This window comes from Sus scrofa, chromosome 14 (genome assembly GCF_054392235.1).
Source record: "Sus scrofa isolate SSC_HxYL_T2T_F1_AM1 chromosome 14, Sscrofa_HxYL_maternal_Yorkshire_Landrace_v2.0, whole genome shotgun sequence".
NCBI classification, from domain to species: domain Eukaryota; kingdom Metazoa; phylum Chordata; class Mammalia; order Artiodactyla; family Suidae; genus Sus; species Sus scrofa.
In genome coordinates this window covers 56,280,453-56,296,746 of record NC_139396.1, presented here as the reverse complement: position 1 = coordinate 56,296,746, position 16,294 = coordinate 56,280,453, and the positions used below count along the sequence as shown (strand labels likewise).

Genomic DNA, 16,294 nt, shown 5'->3' with positions numbered 1-16,294 from the left:
CCAACAGAACTTCCATGACAAGAGAAGTGTTCTCCATCTCTGCCATCTCCATCTCTGCAGCCACTAGCCATTGTGACTATTGAGCACTTGAAAACCAGCCCATGCAAATGAAGAATGGAACTTTTAGTTTTGTTTCATTTTAATTCAGTTACAATTACATGGCTCTATATGGCGACCATATTTGCAAGGGCTGCTCTAGACTCTTACTTATTACTAATGGATTTTTTATTAATATATATTTTAATAGGTTATTTTTTTAACATGACCATAAATGGAAACTAGCCCTTTTTTAGTACACCTTTAAAACTAAGATAAAAAACGTTTGTTTACATTTTCCCTGAAGTCAGCTTGTGGATCACACTTGGAAGTGGGGTGGGGGTGGGGAGAGGACCTTGAAGGAAGAGGCCCTGGAAGTTTGAGCTCTGATGGTTGGGCTGGAGAATTCTTTGTGGTGGGGCTGTCCTGTGCATTGTAGGGGGGTTAGCAGCATACCTGGCCTCTACCCACTAGATGCCAGTAGCACCCCTTTCTCTGTTGTGACAACCAAAAATGTATCCAGACATCACAAATGTCCCTGGGTGTAGGGTGGGGTGGGAGAGCCCAGACTGAAAATCACTGTTCTAATTTATGCACAGAATAAGGAAACAGTCCAAATTTCAAGTCTTTCAGCTTGAGTGACACAGGTGCTCTACACAGTGGACTTGATAGAACACGTCTTCTGTTAGAAGAGAGGACTCCAGTGCATTAACCGGCCCTCGCACTGGCAGCATTCAGTGAATTCTTGCTTCTAGAATCAGGGACACCTGCAGGGGTTTAAGGACCCATCTGTCGCTTACTAGCTGTGTGCCCTTGAGCAGACCATTTTCCCATCTGCAGCATGGATACAGGCACTTGGCCTTCACCTGGCTGGTGCACGGATGAAAAGGAGAATGGCTTGATCAGCCAAGAGGGCCACATCATTATTGGACATTACCATTCCCTACGGGTATTTTTTTCTATTGTGTACTCTTTTAAATTAATTAATTATTCTATTAAAGTATAGATTTACAATGTTGTGCCAATTTCTGCGGTATGGCAAAGTGACTCAGTTATACATATATATGCATTCTTTAAAAAAATATTATCTACCATCATGGTCTGTTCCAAGAGACTGGATATAATTCCCTGTGTTATACAGCAGGACCCTATTGCTCATCCATTCTAAATGTCATAGATTGCATCTACCAACCCCAAACTCCCTGTCCATCCCACTCCCTCCCCCCTCCCTCTTGGCAACCCCAAGTATGTTCTCTAGGTGTATGAGTTTGTTTCTGTTCTGGAGATAGATTCATTTGTGCCCTATTTTAGATTCCACATATCAGTGATATATGGTATTTGTCTTTTTCTGACTCAATATGAGAATCTCTAGTTGCATCCATGCTGTTGCCAATGGTGTGGAATTGAGATTACAGCTCAAAGGAAGAAGGTCATCGAAGTAAGAGGGCTGGGGCCTGGGCCACCACTACTCTCCTGGCCTGACCAGGCAGGTGGGTGGGTGCTGCTGCCAGAAGGGCAAACTTCCCAGTTCCCATCCCATTCAACAGGCCCTTTTGCCTCTTCCTGACTCTCAGGGGCAGTGGAGGTTTGGAATTTCAGGGCTGGGCCAGGAGGAAGAGTGCTGGCCACTTGATCACCACCATCCTGGGGTGGATGTGAGCACATGCCTGGGAGGGGGCCAGGCACCAGGCCTGGTACAGATGCCCTGGGGTGTCCTGTTCCCATGGTGATTGGCCTGCCGGTGACCAACCCAAATCATCTTCATGATGGTCATCACGATCAATAACAGTCTGTGGGTGGCTGGCATGATTGTCCTAGCATCTTAGATAACACCTTTTCTGGATGATGGCAGAACAGCTGTATGCAAGGCAATGCCGAGAATGGGCTCAGTGGAAGCCCTGGCATCTAGTTCTGAGCAGATGTTCAGAACTGCTCACGTTACTGTGACCCCCACCCCTGCCCCATGCCTGGCTGATCTCCCTGCGGGCACCCAGTATTGCCAATGTCCTAAGGTCTAACTGAGGGACGGTCAGGAAGGCAAGGAATTCCTGCTGAGCGCCTACCATATACCAGGTTATCCATCCCACTTTATTCTCATGTTATCACCCCTGTTCTATGAGTGAGGAAAGAGCTTCAAAAAGTTTAAGTGACCTTCCCACAGCTACAGAGGTAATAAGTGAGAGAATGAAGATCCATTTGACCACAAGTCTTTAAAACTCCAGTGACTAGACTCCTGATAACAATTTTACATAAATTCCTAGAGAAATAGCATCCTTTGGGAGCACAACTCTGAACTAAGCCCTACACAGAACTGCAACGGGGGGAAAAGCACAGGAAGCCACAGATGGCTACTCCTGGGAAGACAAGGAATCGGACTTCTGGTTGGGCGGTGGTGCTAAGGGCTTCCTGGCCTTTTGCGACATTAACTGGTCTGCGAGGTCAGCCAGGATGGGACAGGGTGAGAGGGACTGCTGTTTGGGTGATAAGGCCAGAAGCCACCTTGCCCTTGATTTGAACTCCCTTTCTGGTCGACACTGAGCCTCCATGAATGAGCTGCAGGTCATTCTATTTCCCTTTGCTTTTTCTCCTCCTAGTGGCCTCAGAAAATCATGAATCCAAAGGAAAAAAAAAATCAGGGGCCCTGCCCCTCTTTCCTCTACTTGGGGGAGAAGCTATGGGCAAGGAGAACAAACAAGTATGGACGTGCCACTGGGATGGAGGAAGCTGATTTTTTCAATAGGGCCTTGAATCAGGTTAAAGAAAACCTGCTAAGCCTCTTCTAGTCTCAACACAGACACTGGGGTTCATGGTGCCATCACTAACTGCTTTCTCTGCCCTTAGCAGGGAGGGAGCGATTTCCCAGCCAGCAAACCGGAACCCAAATGGGTTCTTGGCTTCTTGGGTTCTGACTTGACAACTCTCTCCAACTATCTATTCATGAATCTATCTGTTCATTTCCTGTCTACTGCTTATCTTAGGGACTACACATCATTCTGGAGATGGATCTCCCAGGGTGGAGTGAAATCTGAAAAAAACGAAAAACCCTTAAGCTTCTATTTGTTACCGCATCCCATAGGAATAGCTAGATCAGGCGTCACCAAAGCTCAGATGGTCTGAGATTCAAGGTGCTGTAGAGAGTGAACAAAATTTACTTTGTTGGTAGGGTGGTCCTGGAGTGTACCTCAGGGGGATCCGGGATTCTCTAAGGCAGCAGAGACAGAAGTACAGTGAGAGAAACAGGGTGGGGGCTACCCTTTCTGGAGAGGTGCATCATTTGTTATGAGAGGCATGATTAGAGGTTTAAAGTTTGGGTGTGTGTATGCACGTGCACACACTCCAAGTAAAAGTCACAAAGGGTAGACCTTCTGGATTACATAGGTTATTTATTTGGGATCAGACTGTTTTTCCCATGGTCAACTCAAGGCAGCTTGCTCTAGGGTGAGCGGTGGCTGAGAGTTAATTAGTTAACAATGGTTAATGATCCTCCTGGGTGATACTAGGGAGATGAATGCAAATTCATACTAAATATAACAGTTCCAGAGCAGCTAATATTTGCAGTGTTTGATGTGCTCTGGGCACTGTGCGGATGCTGGCTGTGTCTTATCTTACCCTACCCTCTTGAGAACCCATGACAGTAAGCACCATCATGCCCATCATTTCTCTTGCAGGAAGCTGAAGGCAGAGCCAAGCTGGCACCCAGGTGGGTCTGACTTTAAATCCTGTGCACTCAACTATACTCCTGCTGTACTAAAATGAATGAACTGAAGCTCTTAGGTGATTCCAGCCTCCACATGGAGTAAGGAGAGAGTCCTCCAGTGAAGTTCAAGGGCAAGCACCTTGCAGGATTTAGGATGATTTGTGCCCATTCAGAAGTGCCATTTCCAAGACAGGCCCCATGGAAATCAGAGCATCAGCATTGCATCATGGGCCTAGCGGCCTAGCTGCTCAGCTAAGGGACCTCAGGTCCAACACTGAGTCTAGGTCACTAAAGCCATTTGGGTGACTTCCCATGCCCTGACCCTCATCTGTCAAGAAGCCCTCTGGGCCCTTCTACCACCTCTCACCTGCCAGCCTGCAGCACCCCGGAAATGCTGAAGAGCCCAAAGTCTGTGATCACCACTTTGCCATTGTCATAGAAGACGTTCTTGGACTTGAGGTCCTTGTGCAGGATTCCCTTGGCGTGCAGATAGCCCATGCCCTGCAAGAAACAAGGACACGGGGAGTTGCCAGAGAATACTTGTGTGCTGGCCACCAGCCTGGCTTGGGTTCACGGTTCACATGCTGTGCCTTTCCACTGAGACCACACATGCTGAGCAGCTATGGATCTGAGACCCGAACGCCAATGTCTGCAGGTGGGGTGGAGAAGGCATAGCAGGAGGGAACAGGTAGGGGCCCCAAGTCACCCTCAGACCACCATAAAACTATCTCCATCTAAGCTCTTCTGCTTCCTGAAGAAGAAACAAAGGAAGATCTCCCTAGAAGGAAAGGGGTGGGGACAAACCTGAAAAGAGGTCCCCAGAGAAAGGAATCCCATCAACCACCTCCCTTGACCTCCTCTTTGCAAAATCACAGCTCTGCAGGAGACCAGTTCCTTAGATCTACTTAACCCAGGCCACTACAGAAAATCACCGAGCTCCTTAAGAGACATATCACAGATGATACCCGAGAACATGGAGAAGGGTTTACTGGCTATCAAGCTCAAGGGTGACTGTCTATATTTTTTAAAAATTTTTTGCCTTAAATGAGCAGTCATATTTTTATTTCTTTTTGCAGCTCAGTCCTGACATTTCCAATGGGAAATAAAAACCTAATACAACTGACTACTAATAAGGCACTGGCCAGAAAACACAGGATGTTTCTTCTGTGTGTTTCATAATCCCAACCACCATCTGACAATTTGATATTTCTCCAGCAGTTGTGGAGAGAGCTGGGAATTCATGGGAATTCAAGGATTTGAAGGGTAAAGGATTCCAGCAATGAGAAGATCCCCCCCCACCCCTGTACACATCCAATTATCATCATGATAGAAACCAAACATGGGTAGACCACACCTAGTGGTTGGATGTTGGCAAAATTCTTACATACACATGGCCTGGTATTTTTTCAGGTCAAGTTTAATTTCTTTTAAGCCCAGATGGTTGGTCTGCAGCCAGACCATGAGTCTCAGGAGGGGGTGGGGTCTTTCTAAGGTTCAGGGAGGAGGTCCCAGACACTATGGTACCTTCACAATTTCTTGGGCAATCTGCCTCGTTTTGTTGACATCCAGGACGATCTTGGCATCCCTCACCACAGAATAGAGTGTCCGTCCCTTGCAGAGGCTGGAAAACAAAGGAACAAAATTAATTGCTGGTTGTCAAGAGAAGGGCCACTCATGAGAGCTATTGAAGCTGACACAGAAGAGAGTGGGCGTGTGTGGACATGCCACCATTATGCCTATGAGATAATAAGCCTGGCACAGGACCTCTGCTCTTATGAGATGAGGGTCTGGGAGCAAAGTCTTCGGGGTTCTTCAAGATCTTTGCCAGCTCCTCCCAGTGCCCAAGGACACCTGCAGAGTCTAGCCTGGTCCAGAAGAAGAGTTGCCATATACTGTTTAACCCAGGGTCTCATAGATGGAAATCTGAGTGTAAACCGAAAACTTCTGGGATCCTCAGCATGCAAGCGGCACTCCGCCAGCCCCTTGTCCCAGCAGCTCCCACTTGCCAGGAGCCACTGATATGTGGGGACAGTGATGAAAGACCAGCAAAGCAGTAGCTGGTGTGGACTAAGTACCTTCAGTGAACGATGTATTCAGACCTTTAGATGGGGGTGTATAAACCAATAACAGCACCCCCCACAACCAGATGCCCCTCTAGATGGAGGGTTTTCAAATTGTTTTCAGCTTCATTGCATTCATTTCGAGGTCCAGCGGTTCAAGATGAAGGACAAGACAGAAAAGGGCATTATATAGTGACAGTAACGCCAGCTCATTTAATTGCTGGGAAGTTCATTCACCCCTTTCCTCTGCATTGGGCCCAATTCCTGGCACACAGAGACCAGGCACTCTCTAAATAGTCAAAGAATGAAGGAGCGACTGAATGAATGAGTGAACGCCTGAGTTCTAGATCCACCATAACATTCCCAGCCCTTAGCACCACCTCTGGCTCACAGCATCCAACACTGGCTGAAAGAAGAAGGAATGACTTTAGGAAAGTTCATTTTCCATCTCTGTCAAAATAATGGCTTAAATTTTTTCTTTTAATCTGTGACTTCATTGCTAAAATATTTGAGGCCTTGTATTCATTCCTTTAGTAGTTACTGAGCCTTTGTTGTGGGCCAGAATTAGCTGAGATCATGTGGTGATAGCCAGAACTCTGGAATCAGATCTGTCTGAATCCCAGCTCTGCTCTGTACTTACTATGTGTCTGTGTATCTTTGGGTAGGTTACTTAACCTCTCTGAGCCTCAGGTTCCTCTCTATCAAAGGGATCTAATGACACCTATCCAAAGAGTTAGTACAAGGATGGAATGAGAGAACTTGCTGGTGGGGAGTGGAGCACAGTGGTTAGAAGAATGGGGGCCTGGAGTCAGACTTTTTGGGTTAGAACTGTGATTTGTCAGTGGCTGTGTGACCCTTGGCAGGTGAGTTAACTTCTCTGAGCCTCAGTTTCATTATGTGTAAAATGAGGCCAAGAGTTCTTGCCTTACAAAGTGTTTTAGATGAATCCCATGAAATCAGGTGTATAAAGGTTTAGGCAACTTTCCATGCCCGACACATAGCAAATATTCGTGAAATGCAGGCTATTATGAGAGATGGTAAGTGATCAATAAAATGGTGACCATATACACACACTTGTGTGCAAAAATATACATATATATGTTATATATTGATACACACACATCTATCTGTCCATTATCTGTCTATCCACCCACCTGCCATGCTATCAATAATCAATCACCCATGATCTTTGACTAAGATTCATCTCTTCACCTGCCTCAGGTGGTGGGATTCCCAGGCAGCTGATTCACCTGTCCAAGTTTGCCCAAAGAGTCAAAGCTGTTCCCTCTGTGGTTTCAGGCAGTGCATTTGCCATGGCTGCTGGCAGGAAGGTGGGGGAGGGGGCAGTGGGCTGCAGAGCCAATTAGACCATAGTGACATTTGAATATTCAGGATGGTAGAGACTGTGGGTGGATTCCCTCCCCCAGATTCTCCATTCTTGAACAGCCACCTAGGCTCATTCCACACCAGAGTCCAGGAGAAACACATCCCCACTGTAGACGGCAGAGCAGACAATTGCAGCAGGCTTGGAGGCTCCCAGACTCAGAGTAACTGTGCAGAAGTCACAGGATCCAAATGTCCACCCATCTCCTTCCCCCGGGCTCATACATCCTCTTTTCCAGCGGCAGCTGCTAACGTCTTTGCTTCTCTCAATACCCTATGGCACTAGGCACTGCTGGCCAAACACACACTGCCCAGTAGGATGTCAATTGGTATGACTACAGCTTGGTATAGCTACTAAAGTGAAATATACAAATAAGCCACAACCAGCAATTCCTCCCCTAAGTAAGTACCCAGCAGGCATGTGTACTCAGATTCGCCCAGACATGACTATGCTAGAATACCCTAGAAAATTAATAGTAACCCATTCATAATAACCCTGAACTGGAACCTACCCAAATGTTCATCAACAGAAAAAAATGGATAAATATGATAGATCTGTATAAGAAAATATATTTGTACTGACTTGTTACTAAGCCAAGTATTGCTAACTGCAAAACCATGCGCATACTGTTGAGTAAAGGAAGCCACACACAACACTGAACGACTCTATTAATATAAAGTACAAAAGCAGACAAAACTGGTCCCTGTGCTAGAAGTCAGCATAGAGCTGACCCTGGGCAGTGGGGAGGCTGGGAAGGACCTGAGGGGAGCTGGGAGCAGGCGATGTCCTGTACTTTGATTTGGGTGCTGATTATGCGGATGTATGTTTAGTGGAAATTCATCAGGCTATGCTCTTAGCATCTGAACACTTTGGCAGGTAAGTTACCCTTTGAAAAAAATTACAAAAAAACAAAATCAGTGAGGAAAGGATGAACAATCAATACACGGTGCTGAAATTGAGAATCTAAGCCAATATTGACCCCCCAGGGATCCATTTCTAAATGCTTCACACATTCCCGAGGGGCAGTGTCTATAGGGGAATGGGGGGCTCCAGGCCTGGCTGCGCCTGGCCAGTCATTTATCAGAGGATGTTTATCAGAGGTGTCGAGCTCTGAGCAAGAGCAGACATTAGGCAGATGTCCAGGGTGGCCAAGGCTCTGATCGTCGTCAGGCAAGTTGGTCCAAGTATCCAGGGCAACAGCTCTGAGACTAGGATTTCTGTGGCTAATGCCAGTGCCCTAAAAGCCCCTTGTGGCTGGGTGTAGGAAGGGAAGGGAGGAGAGGAGGAAGGTTTACTGAGCATGTGGGACCTATCTCACCTCTAGGCAGCTTCCCAGTAGCCCCGCAGGGTCCACGTTATCACTTATCTCTTACAGGGGAGGATATGGGAACCAGGAGGGGAGAGGACCCACTCACCGACACACAGCCATGGTGCCAGCCTGTTGCTGACCTCTCTCTCATCTTCTCATTCACCCACTCACCGACACACAGCCATGGTGCCAGCCTGTTGCTGACCTCTCTCTCATCTTCTCATTCACCCACTCACCGACACACAGCCATGGTGCCAGCCTGTTGCTGACCTCTCTCTCATCTTCTCATTCACCCACTCACCGACACACAGCCATGGTGCCAGCCTGTTGCTGACCTCTCTCTCATCTTCTCATTCACAAGGCGGGGGGAGGGGGGAGGTGCCTGGTTATTGGCCATGAAAGAGATGCACAGCTGAGGGAACCCAAGTCCCAACTCTACCATTTCCTGCTTGTTGGGTGACCTCAGGAAGTGATTTCAACCTCAGCTTCCTCATCCGTAAAATGGGGACAACAGTAACAACACCAGCTAACATGGACTGAGCCCTTTCTATGTGCCCCAAAGCAGCCTAAGCATGAGAGTCCCGGGAGGTGGGTATTTGCTCATTATTTCATTGATTCCAAGATGCACGTTTCCTCACATTGTAACTAACATCGCTGAAATTAGAATGTGTTTTGCATTTGTTGACAGGTCACAGTTTTTTGGGTACTACCTTTCTTTCTTTGTAGAACATAAAAGAAATGGTGCATATTCTGACTGACCATTAGATTTAATGAAATACAAGATCAGCCCCATTTTTACAGATGAGGGAACAAAGGTCCAGAGAGGCTAAGAAGATCTGGGATTTGAACCCAGGCAGGCTGACTCCAGAGTTTATGTTCTTAACCCTTTTTTTTTTTTTTGCTTTTTTTGCTTTTTAGGGCTGCATCTGTGGCACATGGAGGTTCCCAGGCTAGGGGTTGTATTGGAGCTGTAACCACCGACCTACACCACAGCCACAACAATGCCAAATCCGAGCCACAACTGTGAGCTTAACCAGAGCCCACGGCAATGCCGGATCCTTAACCCACTGAGCAAGGCCAGGGATTGAACCCACAACCTCATGGTTACTTATTTATTTATTTCCACTGCACCACGAGAGGAACTCCTTAACCACCTTTTTTTTTTTTTTTTTTGGCCATACCTGAAGCATGCTGATGTTCCCAGGCCAGGGAACGAACCAGAGCCACAGTAGTGACAATGCTGGGTCCTTAACCTTTAGGCCACCAGGGTGCTCCTTAACCACCATCTTTTGTTTCTTAACCACTTTCTTAAGACTCCAACGTGTCACAGACCCTCAGTAAATGGTTGCTGTGTTATTGCTACTAACATCACCTGTGGCAATGAAGATTAATGAGGGCTGCTGGCCTGGGTAGTGGAGTCAGTCTGGAGGTCAAGAGAAGGTGTTTTGGTGGCTTCACGATATATTTAGTACCTCTCTAGCTTTGGGGTGCAGGCACTAGGGCTAGGGTACACAGTATCTCTGCAACAAAGACCACGTTTTTCCAAGAAGAGGACAAAGAACTGGGAATTTCCTATCTTATCTGCAGCCCCCAGCTCCCTCTGCTCTGGCCCCAGGCAGCTCACAGAAGGCTCTTTTGACCCCACATCACAGGTGACACAGCAAAACTTTGGCCAAGACAAAGTGTAAGACTTTTGCTGTAAACTGGCCAAAAAGAGACCTGTCAGAAACAATCAGATAAAACCATCTAGGAAGTTTCTCTCCAAGGAAACACTGGCTCATTCTCCCAAAACAGTGGCTGGGAAGGAAATGTGGATGCCTGTGGCTGCTGTTTCTTTTCTCTCCTGCAAACTCCTCACCATCAAGGACAGGCAGCCAGGCCAGTGTGAATGGTGGGGAGTGGGGGCTGGGGGCAACCTCCTCTGAAGACCAACAGAGGGGCCTGCAAGCCAGCTCTGACACCTCCCCCCTCAGCCCACACGGCCTTGGGGACTCACTGTACCTCATCTGAGACCGTGGGTGTGGTCAACTCAATAGTGGTCCCCCAGAGATATGCACAGTCCGATGTTCAGAAACAGTGAATGCTTCCATGGCAAAAGGGACTTTGCCGCTGTGATTAAATTAAGGCTCTTGAGGTGGGGAAATTATCCTGGATGATCAGGGTGGGCCCAGCATACCACAAGGGAGACCAGCAAGTCACAGGAAGGCAGCCATGTGAATCAGGAGGCAAGAGGGAAGTGGAGGGAGACCTGGGTACAGCAGAGGAAGTTGAGGAGTTCCTGCTGTAGCTCAGTGGGTTAAGAATCTGACTAGTATCCATGAAGATGCAGGTTCGATCCTTGGCCTCGCTCAGCGGGTTAAGGATCTTGCGTTGCCACAAGCTTCGGTGTAGGTCGAAGATGCCTCTTGGATCCCGAGTTGCTGTGGCTGTGGTATAGACCAGCAGCTGCAGGTTTGATTTGACCCCTAGTCTGGGAAATACCTTAGGTTGCAAAAAAAGAAGAGGAAGCAGTGTGATGTGGGGACTCAACCAGACTTTGAAGATGGAGGAAAAGGCCGTGAGCCAAGGAGTGCAGGCAGCTTCTAGAAGCTGGAAAAGGCAAGGGTCCCCAGAATGGAATGCAGTTTGACCCAGGCCTTGATTTTTAACCCTGTGAGGCCCATTTTAGACTCAGACCTCCAGAGCTCTAAGATAAATTTCCAAACCACTGAGGTTGTGGTAGTTTGCTATGGCAGCAACTGGAAACCAATGCCGTGGGCCAGTAAGTTCTGCCACAGAATGAGGGTAAAATGAGGTCATGGGGCTCCGCCCAGCATCCTGCCAGAACGTAGACTCCTTGAACGCTGCTCATTTCACGGCCAATAACGTTATTTCTAATATTATTGCTAATGATAAGGCTCTTCTGCCTGGATGACTACACCACTCCTCAGGGTCACCCTGACGCTTCCCCAGTCTATTCTCCGTATAGCACTCTGAGCAGTGGTTTCAAAATGCGAAGCTGACCAGGTCACACCCCTGCTAGAGTGGTTCCCACTGCTCTTCGGATAGAGACCCAACTTCTCTAGCGCCCAAAGGCCCTGCACAGTCTGGCCCCTGCAGACTGCTCCACCCCTTCGTTCACGAGCTCCAGCCACACCAGCCCACTGCAGGGCCTTTGCTCAGGCTGTTTTCTCAGCCAGCAACATCCACCCGCCATCTGTCCTTAGAAGCCTCCCCAGCTAGGTCCCTTCTCTCCCATGGGTCTCTCCCGTGTGGCACCATGCACACCATCTTTGCAGCTCTTCACATTTTATAGGAAGCTAACTGTGGTTGTCCTTGTACATGTGGCAGCTGGATTCCCAGGCTAGGGGTCGAATCAAAGCTGCAGCTGACGGTCTTCACCACAGCCATGGCAACACTCTGCCGCAGCTTGTGGCAATACCAGATCCTTAACCCAGGGAGCGAGGCCAGGGATTGAACCCACATCCTCGCAGAGACAACATTGGCTCCTTAACCTGCTGAGCCACAACAAGAACTCTGAGAATAAACAGACCGATTAGACAAAGCGTGGTGGGCTGGGGACCTCTTGAACCAGGATGTTCAGGGAAAGCTGCTCCAGGGAGGGGGACCATGTGGAGAGAAAAGGAAGAAAGAAGCTGACCGTGTGAAAATCCCGGGAAGGTGAGTTCCAGGTTGAGAGACCAGCCAGTGCAAAGACCCTGAGGCAGGCCCCATGCAGCATGCTTGATCACACAGCCAAGGCCATGTGGCTTGGCAGGGCTGGGCTCTAGAGGGCATCGCCCACTACCTGCCCTCCAAGGGTTGATCCTCTGAATAAAAGAAACAGCTGGGTGGAAACAGTTCTCTGCTTTGCCTGATTTTAGCTCCCAAGGCAGGTGGATTCAGAGTCAGCTGTTATTTTCAAAACACTGGGTTCTGTCAAAAGGGATTCACAACCCCTCGGCTTCTCTGCCCCCTCGCTCACTTCTCAGCTTCCCCAACCTCTCAAAACTCAAAACCCACTTAATTGCCCTTCCCTCTTCCCCTCCCTCAAGCAAATAAATGCCATGTCAAGTGATAAGTTGCTCTCGCTCCATCACATCTCAGCCGCCGGCAGCCTCTTCCAAGTCGTTTGTGAATCTAACACGGAGGATATTAAACCTTGGGACTCTGGGGCTTTATAATAAAAAAAAAAAATGCCAGGTTAGCTTCCTATAAAATGGGAAATGCCAGAAAGCAAGTGAGAAATGCCAGCTGTTTGCCACCTGCTTAACCTGACATGTGTCCAGGAAATGAAGAGTTATAGAGTTCCATTAAGTAACGAGTTGGCTGGGGTAAGGCATGTGGCCCAGCCAGACAAGAAAAGATGAAGAGTGGCCCTCCAGGCATCAAAATATGCAAAGCAGGAGCTGGCTGCACTGGAAAGTGGAACTTTGGTTTTAGGGTTTTTTTGCTTTTTTGTTTTTTTTCAAATCCATACCCATCTCCAGCCTTTGACGTCCCTACAAAGCTGGCTGCACTGGAAAGTGGAACTTTGGTTTTTGGGTTTTTTTTTGCTTTTTTGTTTTTTTTTCAAATCCATACCCATCTCCAGCCTTTGACGTCCCTACAAAGCTGGGAGAATTGGGAAGGGAAAGGAAGCTTATGCTTCCCTCTGCTTTCATTAAATTCAGAGAGGCCAGATGTCAGCTGCTTTGGGCCCTTCAAGAACTGAGATGGGGGTTCTACCCACTAGGGGATGCTCCTGTCCCTAACTATGACCCCCTGCTTCTAGGCATCTGGTGAATATTTTTCCCTCCCTGGTCTGTGCTTTATAAGCAAGGGAATTTCCAAGGGCACAGGTAGCTGGCTGGGGTGGGCTTCCAGAACTTCTGGGGAGTTGTAGCCTGTCTGGTTCCTCTGCCTCTCATCAGATTGTTTGGTCCAGCCACCATCCAAGACCTGCTCTTCTTGACCTTGTCCAAAGACATCCCAGGACATGTTCCTCCCTAACTCTATAGCATCTTTTCTCAGCATCTCCTAAGGGTCAGACTGTACATGTCACTCCGTACCCCTCACACTCATCATTCCAGAGCCACCTTAGGATTTTTCCTATATCAGGCAAATCATATTATTTATCACTTGCTAATAGTTTTCTTTAGATGGACAAGCTTTGAAAAATAAATGTATTTTAAAAAGAAACTTTTATCATGACCTTCTATCATTACCAGAGGGAAAGCTAGAATCTCTAGCCACAAATGTAAAAATACATTAAATGAAAACAAGCCCACTGAAAAAACCCAAATTAAATCCTTGCTTGTCATTATGGCCTGCCAAATGGTCTGTACTTAAGGTCTCCTCTTTTGTTTAAAAGAAAAAGTTTGGAGTTCCCCTTGTAGCTCAGTAGGTTAAGAACCTGACTAGTATCCACGAGGATGTGGGTTTGATTCCTGGCCTTGCTCAGTGGGATAAGGATCTGGTGTTAACGCAAGCTGTGGTGTAGGTCACAGATGCGACCAGGATCTGGTGTGGCTGTGGTGTAGGCAAGCTGCTGCAGCTCCAATGCAACCCCTAGCCTGGGAACTTCCATATGTCGCAGGTGTGGCCTTAAAAAAAAAAAAAAAAAAGCTTAGCAAGTAAGGGAAGTAAGCGTAAGGTTGGTGTTGAATACTAGCACTGAATGAAGACTTTTTCCTTCTCTGGTGAGAAGAATGGAGAAAGAACTGAAGGGAAAATCATGATCCCACTATGTGATTCAATGTTATTTGGGGCTAGAGGTACCTGTCCCACCTTCTGGAGGAAAGTTGGACTCACTTAATCCTCAGGCCTGCAAATCCCCTACTCCTGCCAATTATGTACGAACAAGGACAACAGGTCAGGTGTGAAGTGACAAGACAAAAAGGCCATTTCCTTGGCAATGGAACTGACATTCTCCATCAGTAAGCAAACAAAATAACTGTGGGTCATAATGAGGGCAGTGGAGACGTGCACATGGGGTCTGGCAGACAATGAGAGGATGGAGGCAGGTGCCTCCATTAACAGGTAGTCAGGAGGGAATGGCAGGGCCCTCTTCCCTCCACATTGTGTGGGTTCAGGGCAAAGCCTCTGGATGCCCCTTATCTAATTTCTCTAAGAAGAGCCAGCATCGTCTTGTTTAGGATGATGACCATCTCCCAAAAGCATCCCGGAGAACCAGAACAGAGCCAAAAGGTTTCCAGGCACCATCTCACCAAATGCTTCCAATATCGCTCTAAAGCGGTATTCCCATTTTACACATGGGGAAACTGAGGCAATGTGCCAGGCTGGATAGAAGCAGACACTTCTGAATCAGAACCACTTGAGATAAAATTCACTCTTTCTAGCTATGCAGTCTTGGACAAGTGACCTGAAATCTTTGGAACTCACAGTTTGAGTGTATGCAAACTATGAGGTGGGGTGATTCTGGAAAAGGGGTTGATTATATGTTAGGGTGTATGTGTGATCTCTCCATGCAGGTTAAAACCTACTAGTTAGCACTGGAGCTCTCTCATCCACTGAGCTGAGACCCTGTCATGCCAGTCTTCCTGGAAGGGGAGGCTTTAGGTTACAAATGAAAAAATGCACATGCAGAAAGGTTAAGTGACCTTCCCAGGGTCCTGCAGTCAGCAGGCAACAGGGTCAGGATTTGAGTCCTGATCTCAAATCCTCTTTCCAGGATTTCATAAGATCCCTTGGGAAAGGATGGCCCAGCTCAGAGAGCCTGGCCTCTGGAAACCTTTGGGTGTCCACTGAGCTGAGACTCCCTCCTCCCTCCCCAACTCTAGGCCTCTCCTTCCATATTTTCAATTCAGGACCAGCCCCCATTTGACCTCATCACATCTTCCCTGCTTCTGGTTGGGAATTCCCAGCTGCCATCCAAAGACAGGCAAGGCAGGATGGAGGGCTAGACCGCCTGAAAGGCTCTATAGAGGTTCTTGGGGCATCTGAGCCTGCCCAGCAAGCAGCACACATGGGCCAGGCCCAGGGGAGGTGCTCAGGAAATGCTTCTAGAACGAGTGAATGGATGAACGAAGGAATGAGTGACTGCAACCACCTTCATTCTCCCTGGTGTCCACTGGAGCTGGGAGAGCCATGCTCAGGGCCAGGGCAGGTCTTTCCCTACCGGCTCAGCACCAAACCAGATCAAATTAGTAATGATGCTTCCAGCTTTTTCCTTGCACAAGGTTCCCTGAGGCACAAAAAGACCAGACTGACCCCAGGTGCTTCCCTCAGAGGCTGAAGATAAGATACAGCAGTTGCTGTTGCCCCTTGACCAGAACCACATGTTTTTTTTTGTGTGTGTGTGTGTGTTTTTTTTTTTTTTAAGCTGAACAGTCTATGGAGCTACTGTTTTTAAAATGTATACATATGCCACCTAATTTATATGCATTAAAATCCACAGAAAGGATAGACTCCAGGGTGTTAGCGGGGCTTGCCCTGGGTCGTGGGATTAGAAGCTTTGCAAAAAAAAATTTTCTGGCTCCTTATCTCTTTCCTACTTTTTTCTCCAATAAACATGTATTACTTCTGTAAAATGAGAAAAAAAGAAAAAAAAAAGGAAAAAAGCACTTCTGAGACAGACTGAAATGAAACCAGACAGGTTTATTCTATAGACAGTTTGAAAAATACTGAACTGGTGACAAACTGAAATGAGAAAGTAGAGCTGGAACTGAGTTCATCCTTCCAGCAGCCTGGTCTTGCTGAAGTGCTCTGGCTGTGGCAGGAGGCAGTGTTGTGCTCTTTCTGTCCTCTGCACAGGCTTTACAGCCCATTCAGGGTGCACAGCCAGTTACCTTCTCAGCTCTCACCTGTAAGTTCTCATACAACCTTCT

The 16,294-nt window shown here is 47.6% G+C and overlaps 1 protein-coding gene across 4 annotated transcripts in view; it reads right to left on the bottom strand.

Annotated features, from left to right (window-relative positions):
* The window catches only part of KSR2 (kinase suppressor of ras 2), a 414,955-nt gene that overhangs the window by 18,116 nt on the left and 380,545 nt on the right, over positions 1-16,294 (bottom strand). For all 4 annotated transcript variants that reach the window (XM_021073978.2, XM_084994175.1, XM_084994177.1 and 1 more), the window contains exons 15-16: positions 5,258-5,354; positions 4,101-4,234 (exon numbers count right to left, since the gene is read on the bottom strand). In XM_021073978.2, coding sequence (XP_020929637.1) covers positions 4,101-4,234; positions 5,258-5,354 — 231 coding nt within the window. The remainder of the gene's footprint in view (positions 1-4,100; positions 4,235-5,257; positions 5,355-16,294) is intronic.